Source organism: Falco cherrug, chromosome 8 (assembly GCF_023634085.1).
Source record: "Falco cherrug isolate bFalChe1 chromosome 8, bFalChe1.pri, whole genome shotgun sequence".
Classification (NCBI taxonomy): Eukaryota; Metazoa; Chordata; class Aves; order Falconiformes; family Falconidae; genus Falco; species Falco cherrug.
This window is the reverse complement of record NC_073704.1, coordinates 19,544,129-19,561,363: the sequence shown is the minus strand read 5'-3', so window position 1 is coordinate 19,561,363 and position 17,235 is coordinate 19,544,129. Positions and strand designations below refer to the sequence as shown.

The following is a 17,235-nucleotide window of genomic DNA, read 5'->3' as shown; positions in this document are numbered from 1 at the left end:
TTTTGGTTGAACTGAAGCAGAGTCAGACATGTGATTCTGTTCCATCATTTTTATGCCAATACTGGAATTTTACTTACCCTAGAGTTGTAACTGCATGGAAGATCAGGCTGGATACATCTGGAGCGAACACGCCGCTGTGCCGACAGTGAAACAGTGTGTAGTGTTCCTAAAATGATGAACTATACGTTGCCATATGCTCGTAGCTGAAACCATGCAATCAAAATAGTCAATAGCTAATACTAGGACTGCAGCTGATCAATTGCTTATCATACAAGCAATGAAGTAGTAGTGAAACATTTCTAGTTGGCATAATCCCCAAGTTTTGACAGTGACATCGAAGATGCTGTCCTGGCTGGGCAGCGCAGAATGACTGGATGGAGCCAGGGGTGCCCCCCTGGGCACGCTGCCCCGTGGGGCTCATTGTAACCGGCTGCTACCCAGAGGCATTCGGGCAACTCCCCAAGGAGCCCGGGATTCAAAGCCAACAGTGAGCGGGATGAGGAAGAACAGGTGATTCGTGGGCAAGCTGGTTAGCTCACAGCGCTTACTGAGCAAAGGTGGTTTTGAAATGAGCTGCTGCAACTGAGTCAGTGCTTGCAGCCCTGTGCCCACACCTGCTGCTCAGGGCTGATGCCTTTATCCGGCTGAAGCTGGTGAGCAATGCCCCTGGCATCAGGGAAGCCCTCATACCACCCATGTGCTTCAGCAGGGCTTGGCAAACTATGCCATTTGGACTCATAATTGTTATCTGCTGTGGAAACTAGAGCCTTTCATAAAAATAAATAATTTTTATATGACAATGGGGGAGGAATAATAGCTGGTTAAATAATAAAACAAGAGATCCCCAGAATTAAATGTTTAGAATAAAATTTCCCGGTGATGATTACAGGGAAGGTCCTTGCTGTTAATTGACTGTCTAACATGCTCTTCTATAATGTATCAAGCCTCTCCTTCCCTCAAACGCAAAGTTTAGATAGCTTACAGGATACAAGGCTTCTCTTGCATCAGAGGCAGAGTATTTCTCAGCACAAAGTGGAATTCCTAGGCTGGAGGTGCATCATAACTATTCCCACCTGTTTAGTTAAAACCAACCACAAATACACAAGGTTCCTCATTTTCTGATGCATGCTTGTACTTGGGTTTATATTAGAAAAGTTTGCAGCTAAAAAATGGATTTACAATTTCCTACCCTGCTAGACAAGTTGCCAGTAGGTGTACGAGAGGGAGGAATTAAGGTCCTGGCATAAAGGGTATGTAGTAATTCTCTTAAAGCACACAGTGGGATTTTTATTTTTACATCAGTAATAATCTGGAGCAAACACACCAACCCCGTGGTTAATAGGCATTTGGATAAAGGTGCAGCAGCAGTCCTGCAGGCACAGTTGAGGAGAATAAACTATATATTTAGAGGAAATGAACAGGGTATCTGTATGTTTTCAAACAAAGCTTCCTGGGTTTCATAAGTAACCCAAGCTCCTGGCCAAATAGCAGAAATGAAAGTTTCTGTTTTCAATAGGGAGGGAAAAAGCCCTCAGTGGGAGGATTTGAGCGGTCTGCAGCAAGGGCTGGCGTTCAGGCAGCACAGAAAGTACCAGCAGGCTCTGCAGTCTGACAAACAGCGCAATGGACATTATTTACAAGGTATGCTAGTTCCAGCATCAACACACATATGACAGAGACTGGGTTTTAAGCCTAGACTTTCACCCATAGCCTTCACCTTGATCTCTTCAGAAGCGCTCTGAGCACTTCAGCTGTCTTTTGCTCTCTTGGGAGTGCTCAGCCTTCAGTTGCATGGGCTCTGCTGCTCAACGGGGCCCATGAGGGCTCGCCACTAACTCTGGATTTACTAAAATTTCTGCTAGAATGAAGAAGGACAGGAAAGAACAATTTTCACAGCCCTGTGTACGTGAATGCTTGCTTCAAGTTGCGTAGAATACGAGATAAAGAACTGGCTAAACAGCTGTCTTTGCATGAACATAAGAACATTTTCAGAAGGGAATTGGTTATGCACCTTATCACATATAGTGTTCACACAGGCTTGGAGCCAAACAATTTTGCACACAGGTAAATGCAAAAGGTAGCCAAAGTGGTCATTGTTGGGAAGGGAATGGTTTTGAAAAGGGAGATACACAGTGATAAAGCCCTGCCCTGGCTTTAGGGAGAGATCAGCGGTTCCTGTTTGAGCAAGAGGAAGGTTGAAGAGCAACCAGCAGCCCCTCTGTCCTCAGCCTCTCTGCCTGCCTTCACCTTAGAGGTGCTTAGGCAGAGTTTTCTGCTGTATTCTAGCAAAAAATTAAGTAATGAGAGCAGTCCCATACTCAAAATGAGAAAGGTATTTATGTAGGTTAAACCCCAGGATTCTTTTTTTATTTGAGGCAGAAAAAAAGAATGGTAAAAACAGAGAGGAAAAATTATGGAAATTAGAAGTGCCCTATTATGGTGGAGTAGAAAACTTGGCAATATTGCAGAGAACATTCATGATAGATTTCAATTTTACATTTTGAATGTAGCTTCTGCAGAAGTCATATATATCTTAAGCCATAAATATGTGTTTTAAGATTGAAGAAGTGATTATCTGAACTGATGTTTTTGTTCAGTAGACAGATTGATGTCAGACACAGGTAGTGTTAGCAGCAGCTATCCAATTTATTCTCTGTGTTTTCATCAAAGTATTTTTGTGTCAGTCATCTTTTCCTCAGGATTATTTCTGTATTTGGACTGCTGTTGAAATTTTTAGATGGGCTAAGAGCCTGATTGCCAATGCAGGAAATAGCAAAAGTGTGCAGGATCATTATGGTTTCAAATGACTGTGTCCTACCTAATTCTGTTGAAATGAAGATCTGTAAGTATAAAAATTTTAACATTTAATTGCCTGTTTCCATCAGCTGTGAAAGAACAGAATAGACCCCTAGCTTTCTTTTTCTTTCCCCCTTTTTTTTTCTTGATCTAAACAGTTGAAAAATTCAGATGGATTTTCCCATCCATTATGGAAGGAATCCATTGTGCAGTCTTTCCCAGAGAGTTTTGACCACTGAAGCTGAAAGTTTAACACGATTGAGGTGTTTTCTTCTACATTGAGATGCCACCTTACAGCCTTTGGGGGCTGTAAGACACATAGCAAGCAGTTTTGCTTCATTTTGGGAAGTGATAGCAGACCTGCTTACTATGGGTTTGATACATAAGAAGGGTGCACTTACATTGCTAGGATGCAGATGACTGGACTAACGAAGCTTGTATCAGGAGACTTCCTAGGCACAAGAAAGGCAATAGGAGGGAGACATCAGATGAGCATATTCTGCAACTTATGGCAGCACTTATAAATTCTTGGAGGAATGCTTTCAGGAGTTACAGAAAGACAAGTTATTATTGATGAATTCAAGTACCAAAGAACTACAATGTGAAACAATCATTCAGCTCAGAAGTGTCTTCCTAAGACCTGTACATTAGTCAGTGGATGTAATCTGTGTATTCAGAGACTTTTACTAGCTCACATTACTAACAGTAACTATTCATATTACTTTTTATTCCCAGTGCTGCTGCAATATCTACAGTGTGGAGGCGAAGTGCCATCCTGTTTACTTTTAGGCTTCACCAAAGATTTTGATTAGCAGTCCGTATTTGTGCAAACACATGTAGACCGAGCAGCACGGATACCCCATAGGCATAATACCAGTAGGGTACAAAAAAGGTTACCGAGGCCCCCATGTGGTCTGTAAAATTTTTATTGTGATATATTTGAAAGAGGGTGGGGAGCCCAGGCACAGCTCTGTTTGTAGGTAAAAGTTAATGTCTATGGGGAGAAACATTCTTGCTTATGAAAAACAATTCCTTGATTTTAAAGATGGCATGCCACTGTATGCACCAGACCCTCACAGCTTGGCAGAGTAAGTATGAACTTTTAAGGAGGATTATAGAGGATTTTATTCAACAAAGTGAACAGGATGAGCTCTTTTTAAAGGGTAAACCACACAGTTTCATTATGTTTAAATAAAACGTATAGGACCTCTAACAGCGTAACAGAAAATGAAACTTTGACTCAAGCTTACGTCATGTTACGTATCAGGGTAACTCTTAAGACAGCAGGAACAGCTGTTAAGAATTGCTCGTTATACTTGCTATTAGCCAGACAAAAACAAATCCTGAAGGCTCTTGATCTATTTTATTAGTTAAACAAAATAATACATTAATCATTGTACAGAGATGTATGGGCCAGTATTTAGCCCCCAAATCGGTAACTGGGTAGGACCAAATTTACTATTTTCAATGTGAAACAGTGTCAAACTAGGTGAGAGGGCAGGAGGGAACAGCCTGTGCATACAGGGCAGGAAAGTCACTGGAAACTGTTGAACCATGATCAAAGGAGTTGGGTATTTTTGTGTGTGCTGTGTGCAACACGTGAGCCTTCCTGCAACTGCAGGGAGCAGTCAGAACTGTTTTACAGTGTAGTCTGTGGGTTTGTTTTAAAGCAACAGCATTTTTTTTGAGTTAAACGGAGGAAGGACTATGTTGTGGTTATGACTAGGTCACAGCACGCTCAGTTCAGTTCCCTCTTCGCAGTCAAACAAGTCATTTAACCTCTTGAAAACCAGCAAGAACTGTGTTTCCTTTGGTAAAATGTGAGATAGACAGTCCTAACCAGCTGATAATTAGATTCATACCTCTGAGTTCTTGTTCAAGGCTACGGCCACTAAGATCTGCAAACAAAGGTGTCTCAGCCTGCTGAACCAGCTCCTTCACGGCTCACGAACTCCTAGCCTCTGCCCTCCGTCATGGCTCTTCTATTTATACAGCCCAGGCACCAGGACTGGTGGGCTTCAAGGCTACATCTGAGCCATGAGTGTCTGTGGCCTTTTAAGAAAGTCAAGATCTCTGTCCCAGTCAATTAATGTATCAACAAGCAGTTCCCATAGATAGTTACCATCTCTGTAAGAGCAAACCTGCTGCTTAAGTCTTTGCAAGATTGAAGAGTTACAGCATAGAGCTTTTTAGCTCAGGTTGTAAATGACCTTTCTAATTTCTGAGGAGAAGCTGGAAGTTTAGCCTGAATCTGGACTTTTATCAAAGGGCTTTCTGTGATGAACCTGGTCCAAATTACCTAAAAAGGTTAACCTCCAAGATCAAGAACAGGCCTTCAAAGTCAAAAGGAGGGTTTCATTTGTCTGATATTCTCTGGCAGCCTTCTGCCTAGTGAGTGGAGATAAGAGGAACAAAAATCTGTGCTTAGCTAGCGATGTTCCATGTCATCTCCCTGTGGCAAGTGCCTAGCTTGCCTTGCCAACAGCCAATGCCCATTGCTCACACAAAAGCCATCTACAAGTACAGCATCACTGACCACAGACTTTCAATCATTCTTTATCCGAAACTAAAGCCATTATTTCTCCTTATCTGCAGGTGTCTAAAGTTCACCGTATCGAGGCCCAAAGTCCTCTGAGCATTCCTGCTGTGCTGCTGTGCAATGGCAGGTGGGAGGGGAGGAGAACAACCTGCCCCAGCTCCTGCCAGGCTCAACTGTTAACGCTCCTGCTAAAGCTAATGTGTGTTTCTGTCAAGGAAGCAACCACAGTTGTTCTCAATCTAACAGTCTGCACCCACCAATTACATAAAAGTAAAATTTATTTGGCATAGGACAGAAAAATAAGGAGAACAAAATCACACACAAAATAAATGTTAAGCAAAAAAATATTCACAGAACTAGATTAACATTTTATAAAAAGCTCAGACTTTAAGCATCTGATAAAAACATGTCACTTTCTGCTCTGCCTATGTTTTAAGTTATGTTTATCTCTTTCATAGTTTCGTGTGGCTTTGGAAGTCCAAATTTTGATGTCTTCCTTTGCATGCATTAGTTTACACTAACGAACATTTATCACGGAGAAACTGTATTTCAAAAATGGCAACATACTGAAGGGTTACTCCCTTTTTTAAGACATGCAGTTTCCATTTTTTTCTTTTAGCCTGTCTACCTACCTGCTGCATATGCACTTACTGAGAACATACACACGTGCCCTGCTTCTGCTAACTGCAATGCTCCTCTTTTTGCCAGTGCTCCAGGTTTACATTTCAACTGAATGGTCCAGACACTGCCACGTAACAGGCTACAAGATCCTCGTTTTCTCCCAATGTACATGAAGAACCATTCCATGAATTAGCTACATTTAATGTGTTATCTTAGGTAAGAGATTCTCCTTATTTTCCAGTGAATACCATTTGAAATATTAAAGTTCATACAGTATGTTATAGAGTCAATGTACCGCCATAACAGGTTGTTCGCACCTGACTGTGAGACACTATTGCGACATGATGGTACATACATGCACATTTTATATTGTAATTTGTACTCTAGTATTGATAGCAACATTCAGCCAATTGGTTTTTATTTCCTTGAGCCATCTTCTCCTTTCTGGTGTCCTGTGGCTGAGGGGCCCTCTCTAGGTCTCCTGACATTTGACATTCTGCTTGAAATAATCCCAGTTTGATCATTCAACTCCATTCTTTGCTTCCAAGGAAAAAAGTACCCTTTCCATCTCCATACTTCTGCACAGAAAATTGTTGTGTTACAATATATGTGAAGCACAATCAGTTCCCTCATCCTCTGCTCCAACAGAGACCTACTTCTACAAGTGACATGTAAACAGTTGTTGCTGCAAGTAGAAACTACCGTCCAGTTTTTAAAGTGACAATTTAAGGAACTTCTTGGATAGTTCAGCCTTACAGGAAAAAAAATAAAATAATTTTTATGATTCTTTTAGCGTTGGGAAATGCTGGCTTCTAAACAAGAACTTTACAACCTTATTTAAGATGCAATTCATTTACAGAAATACATGCTTCCTGAATCACAAGCTGAGTTCCCTTTAACAATTATGAACACTAATCACCGTGATCCCTTCTCCCAATGGCTGGTGTAGAAAGTCATAACAGACATAACATGTGCTTCCAAAAATATTGAGCAGAAATTATTTTCATGTGGTACAAGTTATTCCCATTTACTGACTTGAATTAAACAGAAATGAACAGCTGTGGCCATTGTCACGCAACACCAGTCTTAGTGATGACATAAAAAGATAGTTTGAGGTGTGTAGGTTTATAATACAATGCCATTGAAACAAACCCAGTAAATCTTACATGCAAGCAGTGAATCATAATTTAGTCCTCTAATAAGCTATGCAACCACACCAAAGTCAGCTGGGCTGTATGGACAGCAGTGTGAGACACTGGTTTTGGGAAAGGGTTAAATTTTCCAGAGCAATACCAACAATTGATTGTGAGGCTAACCAGTGCTCACTTACACCTCGCCTAAAGACTGATTCAACAGTCTCGTCATACGCTGAGCTCACTCTGACGTTAGCAGACTGAGCACATTACAACAGCAGGACTTGCCTCAAACACTGTGTAAAGCTACTGTCGACACTATTTACACTAGGGTTTGGAAGAGCAATGCCTATTAATTATTTTAGTGAGACACAGAAAAGTTGACTAAAGAAGTCATAAGGCACCATTGATTAGATCTGCTTTGTATTCTTCGTTTTTAACAGTTCATAGTGAAATAAATACTTTAATACTGATCATATTGTAAATAGCTACTGATACATGAAGCAATGTATTGAATGATAAAATGCTGCATTGTTCTGGAATATACCTAGGGACTTTTATGGCAAAAGATATAAATAGTAAAGTTGTTAGGTGAAAAAAACCCTCTTTCTGCATTGTTAAGCTATTTTACATATATGCCAAACATCCATTCTGAAGAGGTTTCTGTAGTACAAAAAAGTGCTAAAATCCAAATAGCTCAGGTTTCCTAGCTTGTTGACGAAGGGCCTTCACACAGCACATTTTAAAGTGAGACTGAAGCTGGTTTGCTAAGTCTTTGGTAGTGGTCCGGAATTTCCGGTCAGAAAACCTTGCTCAAAAGATCAAATATAGGATATTTTCAATGATGCAGGGAGCTGGCAGAACAATGTGCAGCATTTTTATTGACTTACTCAAAGCAAGAGAGTCATACTAGAAGCAGGTAAGTTACAAAAAGGTGTAGTTTCTGGAGATTTTGGGTTTTGGGGGTTTTTTTTGGCTGCATAGCTATTTGGATATTAATAAGGATTTGGCAGGTCAAGGTACTGGAAAATATTGTATTCTGAAATTCAAAATTTCTTTAGAAAGTTTTTAAGTGCTTCAGTTTAAAAACATGAATACAATAATTTATCCTTTAAGTTATTATCCTAAAAATTTTATTTGGACTTCTATTCACATAATAATATCCCAAAGAGATAGGCACTTTAAGTGACATCCACAAAATACATATAAAAATTCAGTATTGCGCTAGGTTTGATCCCAAGGTGCACCTGTCACATGGAGGTCCCACTACTATCTTAAGAAACTCTTACAGCCATGATCCTGCAATTAGATGTAGATACATCCCTGCGCCTGCGCATTTAATTGCAGGTTCAAGACCATAAATAGTAACTTAAAATAGGTCATTAGATATAAAAATGTAAAAACCAGGTACATAATCAAATCCTATCACAGCTAACAAGACTTTGTAAACAAACGTCAAAAAGGCCAAATTAAATTGGATCTGGCCAAATCCAACTCTGTCTCAACCCTGTGACTGTCCAGGCTGCCAGGCAGAAAGGGGGTCTGCCCCCCCCCACCCACTGACAGCAGAAAGCCCTATGCACACACACTTCAGTGCGGTCCAGACTCCCTTCACCTAAATTCCCTACATTTTCAAGACTGACCTCATTCTAGCTGCAGAGCATACTTAGGATCATGTCTTCCATGCTAGAGAAACATTTTCTTAACCTACATGACTAGTTTTTTGGGGTTTGTGTTTTTTTTTTGTTTTGGTTTGTTTTTTGTTTTGTTTTGGTTTTTTTTGGGGGGGGTGGGGGGGGGGGGTAGGTGGCAGGGGGAAGGGTTTTGAGCAACACCCTGCGAAGCACGACTGCTCATACAGGTTGACAGGGATCCCAAGGAGTCTGGCGAAGAAACAGAAACCGTTGGGGAGACGGAGCAGAAATTTTTCAGAGCTAGCTTTCAAAAGTCCAATTAACAAAGAACTGTCATTCAGCAATATTTCCAATCCATAATTACAATCTTCCTCTGATTTCCAAAGGCATTTTATATGCATTTAGACCTATTTTTAAAATGCACTCATACAATGAACTCTTTTCTCATATACAAAATTAAAGAGCTATTAAACGTATTAACCAATTGTCACAATGTTAGAAGACTTCACTCTCTCTTCTATCAGCGTAAGCCTTGCAGCTCTCTGTGGCGTCTCCTCTCAGCAAGGTTTGAAAGGACAGGCTTTGTGGTAAACTCGGAAGGCCAAATCTTCCCATTTCTCTTGAACCAGTGCGGAGAGCAAATTTTGGAGCTGATGCTCCAAATTTATGGTATTGCTCCCATTTGAACACACAAACCCCAGACCTCATTCACTACACCAAAGGGCTTTCACTTACCCACATTTTTGACCTCAGCTGCTCTACCGTAACGCAAGTCAATCTCTCTGAGACTTGTGACCGAAGCCCCAGAAAGCTTTTTAAGTCAAACCCCATCATTTAACGGGTTCAACCAAAGAAACAACTGGAAAGCAGTCTGTGGAGCACTGGTGTTAGCGATACTTTACAGAAGGAGCCTGCAACTACAATAATGGCTGCATTTGCACCCAGACGGCTTTCTGAGGACTCTTTGCATATAGTCCCAGGTAGAGGGATAATCCAGGACATGGATGACAGGGTTGGTCCACATCAGAGTAGGAAAGAATTAGGTGACTAAAAGCATAACACTATTAAAGAAACAAGGAGAGAGGGATAAAAATAAAAGATATTTTTATGCTGCTGAATTCTTCACTTGCGCTTTTCTTTGGAAGATTCTCCGCAGATAAAAACAAGGCCAGACACACTTTATCCTCGGGGACAAGATGTGATAACTATTGTTTAAAATAAGATTTGCTGAAGTGAAAAGGTTTAAGATGAACTCTTGGTCACCATGTAGTAGGCCTATGTCCTGCAGAAGCAGATGGGCCAAGTTAGGCATGCAAAGAAGGACCCAGGGGACTCCTGGCTACACAGTTTTCCCTGTTTTTTAAACAAAAAATAGATTGTACTTTATCATTCAAATAATACAGCCACTGCACCCAAAGTGAATGAAACAGTTTTGTTCCAGCTCTCATTAAATTCAAAGCTAGACCTCTCGTGGACCTCTCAGCGGGACAGGGCTGGACACGGTAAGCGTGATGCACGTATGTTGTGTATGGTCCACAACATGCCTTTCATGACAGCCTGCAGCATAAGCAAATAAAATTTATAGCTTTGAGCAACTATAGTTCGTAAGCTGAATCTATTACTTCTGTAATAGAGACTGAAGTTTGTTCCAGCTGACAAGCCAAAAGTGGAAATAAAGCAAAACAGACAACTTTCCAATGATGTGGACAGGAAAGCTGAGTTGAAGGAAACTTGAAAACAGACGTCGTCCAAGGATGGGCCAGAACCCATTTCACCTCGGTATAGGCGGAAGCGGGGGGGCACCTCTTTCTTTTCGGCCAGAGCCACCTAAAAAAGAACAAAATTTTTTGTGTTATTCCTCCTGGTGTCTTTTAAAGTGGGAGTTTACATTCAAGCCATTAACTCAGTAATTGGTGAAGATCCACTCATTTTCTTGCCTAGCCATTTTACTAAAAAATCCTTGTAGAGTTTCCAGTTAGTTTATTAAACAACATCAAAACGTCAAATGGTGTAAAATAAAGTTTTTAGCTAATGCTATCCCCAAATGTCTGGAAGGCATATGTATTTCAGTCCTTTGTCTCCTTCTCAAAACAGATCGATAGCTCTCGTTAGCCTTACTATTTTGTGTGAACACACACCTCAGCATTACTTGCAACACATGCAAATTTCAGAAAGTGGCAAGCTCTGAATACAGTAGCATTTCAAAGCTCTTCATGTTTTTCCCTATATGAAGATTTTCACTGCAAACTCAAGAAAGGAAACATAAAAAATGCACATATTACTACTCTGCCTTTCTTTGTGGAGTAATACAAACAGGATGAAAGCTAACAGGGCAAATGAAGGGTCAGAGACTAACAGGAATTTCTGCTCCAAACCAAAACCTCATCATTTGGAAACGGGAAAGAGAGAGAAACATCTGAGTGTACAGATGATGACAGGATAACTGTGAGCCACCAATATCACTGGTTGTGAAAGAAGTAAAATGATTCTTGGGCGTATCAGGCAAAATACCACTAATGACGACAGGAAACATTTATGTTGCTGTAGAAGACACAGTTGAGACCTAAACTGGAACAGCACGTAACACTGATTGGAAAAGACAAAATCAAACTGAAATGTATACAGAAGCAACCCTGATGATCAGAGAACACAGCTTGGAAGCAGAGTGTAGTACATCCTGATTTAATCAGCCCAGCAGAACAAAAGCTGAGGGGAGGATATGACTGTTGTCTTAAAAAATACTAGGGGTTTAATACAGCAAGGAGGGAGGATAACTAAAGTCAAGGATGATGTTGGCACAAGAATAAATGAGTTGTGCGTTAATTTAGATGGAACTGAGGAGGAAGTCCTGGGGGATTCTGTGGTTCTGGCTGCCTGTAGCAGACGGGATGACTATAATGGCAGAGGTGGGCTCTTACAATACATGTTCTAACTTCAAAACCAAACAATTCTCCCCTCAAATACAAGTTTAAGAAGGCTTGTGCCCACAAACCTGCATTTAGCTTTTTCTGTCTGGTGGGGAAAGGTGATCAGGCTGTTAGTCTGAGCTGCTTCAAAACTTCAGCATCCAGTCTCTTCCCTATCCACACTGTTTTTAGGATGATACGCTGAAATTCCAACAGCAGAAGTGGAACAAACTTACCTCTACTTTCATTTCTTGCTAGTTTACTGGGATAACTTCTGTTCATGGGTACATATGGCTCTGGAGGTGGCAAATCAGATATAGGATGAAAAGAAAATCTGCTTTCCCACTCATCTGAAAGAAATCCCATGCAATTTACTCGTTAGTTTTGTGACATAGCTTCAGGAAAGTAAATTGACATTAAATCGTGTTTAATACAAGTTTTATACTGCAAAATGCTTACATAGCTGAGTATTAAACCTACATCCTATTGAGAAGTTAGGGAAGAAGATGCTTTAAGTTAGTTTGAGAATGAAAATTCTTACTAAGTGATCACTTTAGCCAATTTAATGCACAATCACAGATCGGGAAAATAGCTGTAATTCCACTGAAATAAGTGATATGTTTCCTTCCGTGTATAACAGAACTGCTTTTTTAACACAAACACACATATACATATATAATCATTACCAGAAATGCCTAGCGTCTCCTATTTCAGAACAGTATTTTGTTCCTGGGTATAGAATTTTCTTAATATTCATACTTTGTTGATATATGGAGCTCAAATGCATCATTAAAAGCACGCTGACCTATAAGTGGTGGGTTTTCTCTCTTAGTTTTTATACAGAAAAAAGAAAATTTGGGACCATTATGAAAAAAGTTATGACGACAGAGAAACTTGTATGTAGCTAGTATAAAAAAATGGAAAAATACATCAGTTGAAATTGTATCTCTTGAGACTACAGTGCCCTATCGATGTACTTACTGAGTCTAAAGAATAAAGCAAGCTGGTAAGTTTCTTACTGAAGTAACAGGAAATGTTTATGGAGCTCTGTTCTGCACATGAACTTGAACAAAGGCCCAAGGAAGAAAGTGTGGGCTATCTTAAACTTTGTCATTTCTTCACTTGGTTGCTTCAAGACTTTGCAACCATAACTTTCTTGCAATATTGTTATATTTTATTGCATAATGTAATGAACAGCTGAGTAAGTTTTGCCTGGCTGTTGTACACATGGTTATTTACTGGGATCCAGTTTTTCTACATTTACTCGCAATGGCTGCAATTAGAAACCCGTGTGTAAAGGAGCTGCAGGTTCTGAACCCTGCAAATGACTTGTGTAGGAAAAAACGTGCCTGAGACCCACCTGCCTTATCTGATGTGTGAAAGTGCTTCAAAAGTATGAGTTACTGTTTTACTTTCTGCTTGCTTTTTCTAACCTTATAAACGTCAGAAATACCAATTTTGGCCTCCCATAATTAACCGAAAGATTCATCTGCCCTTTGTAAATAGAAAACAATTAAAACAAAAAGCACAATAAATCTTTAAGACACAGTGGTCTTGGACCTCACCTCTCCCATAAACACTAGCAGAAAAGGAGATACTTGACATTTTCAGCAGTGTTCTGATAATCTCTTCCCTCACCTGTTTTTCAGCTTTTGAGTCACCATCTAACTTGTTCTGACCTCCAAAAAGTCTTAGGATAGCTATGCTTTGAATTCGTATTAAGAGTCAAACAATCTCCTTAGGCCTATTTCTGTATTGTAGCAAAGAAGAGCACAGTGAATACTTTTCCTCTTTTCAGGCTGTTTTTCAAAGGGTTATTTTGGAGACTGTATTCACAGCTTTGCAGTGCTGTTCTATGTATGGCATATTTACTCTGTTCTTACTTGGCAGGGTTAACCAAGACCCAAATGACACCTCTGCTGGTCAGAAATCAAAGGTCCGCACTAGAACCAAAGCCTCTATCCCAAACCTTTTTTGATGCATCGAGGCTAAAAGCTGCTATATGGTCTCTATGAAAGACAAACAACTGGGAGGACGGCTTACCATCACCTGGATCCTGGAAGCCGTTTCTGAGAGCTGATGAAGGCGGTGGTGGTGGCGGTGGTGCTGCTGAGCCTGGCCGGTCAGGGGGAAGCGGCGGTCGTGGTCCACCCCTCTGGCTGTCCAGCCCTGCCCGGGAGGGCAGCTGGGGAGCAGCAGGCAAAGCCCTCGAAGTGCTTCCATTCCTGCTTATGGGAGGAGGTGGTGGGAGGGGGCCTGGAGCAAGACAAGAGGCAAACACACAAATGACATTTGCACTGATAAGCTGCTGCCTGCATCCCACAGCCTCCCACTAACAAACCAGAGAGGGTGCGTCAGCTTTGGACCCTCCACCCTGAGGGGGAATTGCCCTCAGCACCCACCTCCCTGCTCTCCAGGGCTCAGTTGGTGATTTGAAGAGTAGAGAACAGGGGAGTGTGGTATATCTAAGTATAAATACACCTCAATGCCCACATTTCCATTTCCCTCAGATACAGAAGCCTCTGTAGAGGTGCTGGTCCTTGAAGCCACTTTTAAACCACTCTGAATTATGCTGGCCACAATAAGCAGAAGTTACAGCTGGAATTCAGGGTACTGTGGCGGTCCAAACCATAGCCTATTTCCTTTCCATGTACCGTTGCAAGGCAAGAGGACATGTAGCAGAAGAGCTCTGCTACCCTCAGAGGCTCTTTCCCCATGGGAGTGCTTCTCTCTGGGTGTCACAGCTGAGGTCTGCAGCGCTGCACGGGAGAATTCAACCCAAGAGTGGTAGCGTTAAGCAGCACGGCATCAGCTCACTCATTTATAAACATGTGTGCTCTATGCCAGGTTTTTCAGTAGTTGGAGCATACCCACCTCCAGCTAAACTGGAAACAGACCTCACATGTAGACTGGCATTCCCACTGTCTATCTGAGTAACTGCTGCAGTGACCCAACAGGTCAAATATGAGGGCACTGCCCATGTAACACAGGACCAGGGCTGTCCCGAGGGCAGGGGAAGGGTGCTTCTCTGTGAGAAGTCAGTAAATAAAGGCAAGAAAGCTGCTGCTGCTAGGAAGAGAGGTACCCATGGTTAGGACATGATGAGAAGCAAAGGGTGTGGAGGGCTATGCATGTTCAAAGGTCTCACCAGCTCAGTTCGGCACACTTGGGCAACTGACAGTTATGATCGTTTTTATTACATGCTTCCTCATCCTGATGAAATCTAGCTACAGACATGCATTTTGAACAAAGGAGCAGCAGATATTGTGTCTCCAGCAACGTGCACCGAAACATGCTTCAAGAAACATGCTGTACTTTTTGTGGTCTTCTCCCCCTCTTTTTCTTACAAATCACTGAAGTTTGCCTTCAGGGAATGGTTTCTAAGAATGAGAAGCATTTAGCAACTTTCAGAACAGTTTTGCTTGCTCTCACTCTCTAAACCTACCTAACCACCATCATCTATATTGAACCGCTGCAGAATACGAGTACTTATGTTTGTAATTTATTGCTACAACTTCCTTCTACTTATTAAGCCAGCAGAAAGGTGGTGCAGAGTTCCTAAAACCATCTGCCTCTGAAAAGAGCCAACCAGGGATGCACTGGTGGAAGCAGAGACCATCATGGAAAAAGTTCTTGGAAGTGTCTGAATAATTGCACATGCTCTCTGCAACTTAGATCCATGCTTCCAGTCAATTGTGACAAGATTTCTCTGATTTATTTACTACAGGCTGCACTGGCATTGTACTATCCTTTGGGCTGGCGACCAGCTCCACAAAGCATGGTTTCGGGGCCAGGTATTTTCTGTAGCCTCATGGCTGCTGCAGGTGCTGTGCTATAGGAGATCCAGGAGCTGGAAAGCAACGTGGATGGCTGTTGCCTGTGGGAGCTCCCACGACATCCATCCATCTTTATTGTCCAGGACATCATTGTCTGAGATGTTTCCATATTTTTATTCCAAAGGATGAAGTGAAAGGCAACTCTGTGGAGCTTCCCAGCATTGCCTTCTGTGCAATGCTTCTCTCTTCCCGACGTTACAGAGCCTGGCTTCTTGTGCCTAAATTCTCTCATCTCCAAAGGGAAAACCATCAGGTAGTAAGACAGCGAAGTTATGATGCGCAGCTCTTAAAAGTTACGAACAGTAGCTGTTACAGGGGACAATCCATATTTTGAAATAACTCAAAGCAGACAATTCTATTTTTAGCCTTATTTGAAATCTGCATATGGCAAGTAACAACAGTTAGTCACACTGCAAGGACTGCCATTATGTTTAACAGCTGCTGGCTAGGTTTTTTATTAAAATAATTTGCGCTTGGCTGTAAGCGTTCGTGCCTCCCAACACGCGGAAGGTCGGATCCTGCAAACCCCCGCTCAGGAGCGGGCTGCCGGTGACTCGGGAAGGCGAGTGCTGTCACCTGCCAGAACCCCATAAACCTGCTCCTTCCACCAGAGCCTGCGACCTCTGCGGCCGCGCCGCTCGTGGGGAACGTGGCCGCGACCCGCGGGCAGGAGTGGGGCCGCGCTGCGCCTCCGGCCACCGGGGCGCCCGCAGACCCCCCCTCCCGGCTGCAGCTGGGGCAGGACGGCCGCGGGGCGGCACTCCCCACGGGGCACGGCCGCACTCCGAGAGCTCCCCCTTCCCGTCGGGAACCGCCGCCCCGTCCGACCGCGCCTCCTGCCCCGCGCCCGCCCAGCCCAGGACCCTCGCCCACCCCCTCCCCACACCTTCCAGCGCCGCCCCGGCTTCCCTACCTGACCGGCTGGGGGGGTCTCTGACGGGCGGCGGGGGCCTCTCGCTGGGCGGGGGGGGCAGGGGCCCGGAGCGGCCCCCCCCGCCGCCGGGCGCCGAGGAGGACCCCAGCGAGAGGTTCCGCTGGGGCAGCCGCGGCATCTCGTCGCTGCCGCCGGGGACGGGCGGGACGGGGGGCGGCCCCGGCCTGCTGGGGGGCGGCGGGGGCGCCGGGGCGCCGAGGCCGGGCCGGGGGACGGCGGGCACGGGCGGCTTGCTGTTCTGCGGCGGCGGCGGGGGCAGAGCCGCCTCCCGGGCGGCGGGCGGCCTGTGCCCGGCGGGGGGCGGCGGGGGCGGCGGCTTGTCCTCCGCCGGCCGGCCCGGGGTGGGCGGCAGCGGCGGCCGGCCGGCGAAGGGCGGCGCGGCGCCGGGGCCGGGCTGCCGGAGGGACCCGGTCGGCCCCGCGCTCCGGCTGCCCGGGAACGGCGGGGGCGAGGGCCCCAGGCTGGGCTGCCGGCTCACGGCCGGCACCGGCGGCGACCCCCTGTTGTGCAGGCTGGAGGCGATGGGCCGGGGGGTGCTGGGCACCGGCGGCGGCACGGCCTCGGGCTTGGAGCCGACGTCGGGCCTCGGCGGCGGCATGCGGCTCCTCTGCGGCTCGGGCGCGGCGGTCCGCGGCCCCGCGGGCGGCCCCGGGAAGCGCGGCGGGCCGCTCGGCGGGGAGAAGGGCTTGGCGGCTGCGGAGCGGCCTCCGGGCGGCAGGGCGGGCGGGCGGCCTCCCCCGGCATCTGCGGGCACAGGAGCGGGCATCAGCATCCAGCGGGCAGGGGCTTCGCCCGGCGCCATCCCAACGGGCTGCGTCCCGGGGTGCCGCCAACGC

The 17,235-nt window shown here is 44.4% G+C and overlaps 1 protein-coding gene across 6 annotated transcripts in view; it reads right to left on the bottom strand.

Annotated features, from left to right (window-relative positions):
• Positions 1–5,595: 5,595 nt before the first annotated feature.
• The window catches only part of WIPF1 (WAS/WASL interacting protein family member 1), a 57,104-nt gene continuing 45,464 nt past the window's right edge, over positions 5,596–17,235 (bottom strand). For all 6 annotated transcript variants that reach the window (XM_055718000.1, XM_055718003.1, XM_055718001.1 and 3 more), the window contains 4 exons: positions 16,379–17,143; positions 13,673–13,885; positions 11,866–11,979; positions 5,596–10,550 (listed from right to left, as the gene is read on the bottom strand). In XM_055718000.1, coding sequence (XP_055573975.1) covers positions 10,495–10,550; positions 11,866–11,979; positions 13,673–13,885; positions 16,379–17,143 — 1,148 coding nt within the window. In that variant the 3' untranslated portion in view covers positions 5,596–10,494. The remainder of the gene's footprint in view (positions 10,551–11,865; positions 11,980–13,672; positions 13,886–16,378; positions 17,144–17,235) is intronic.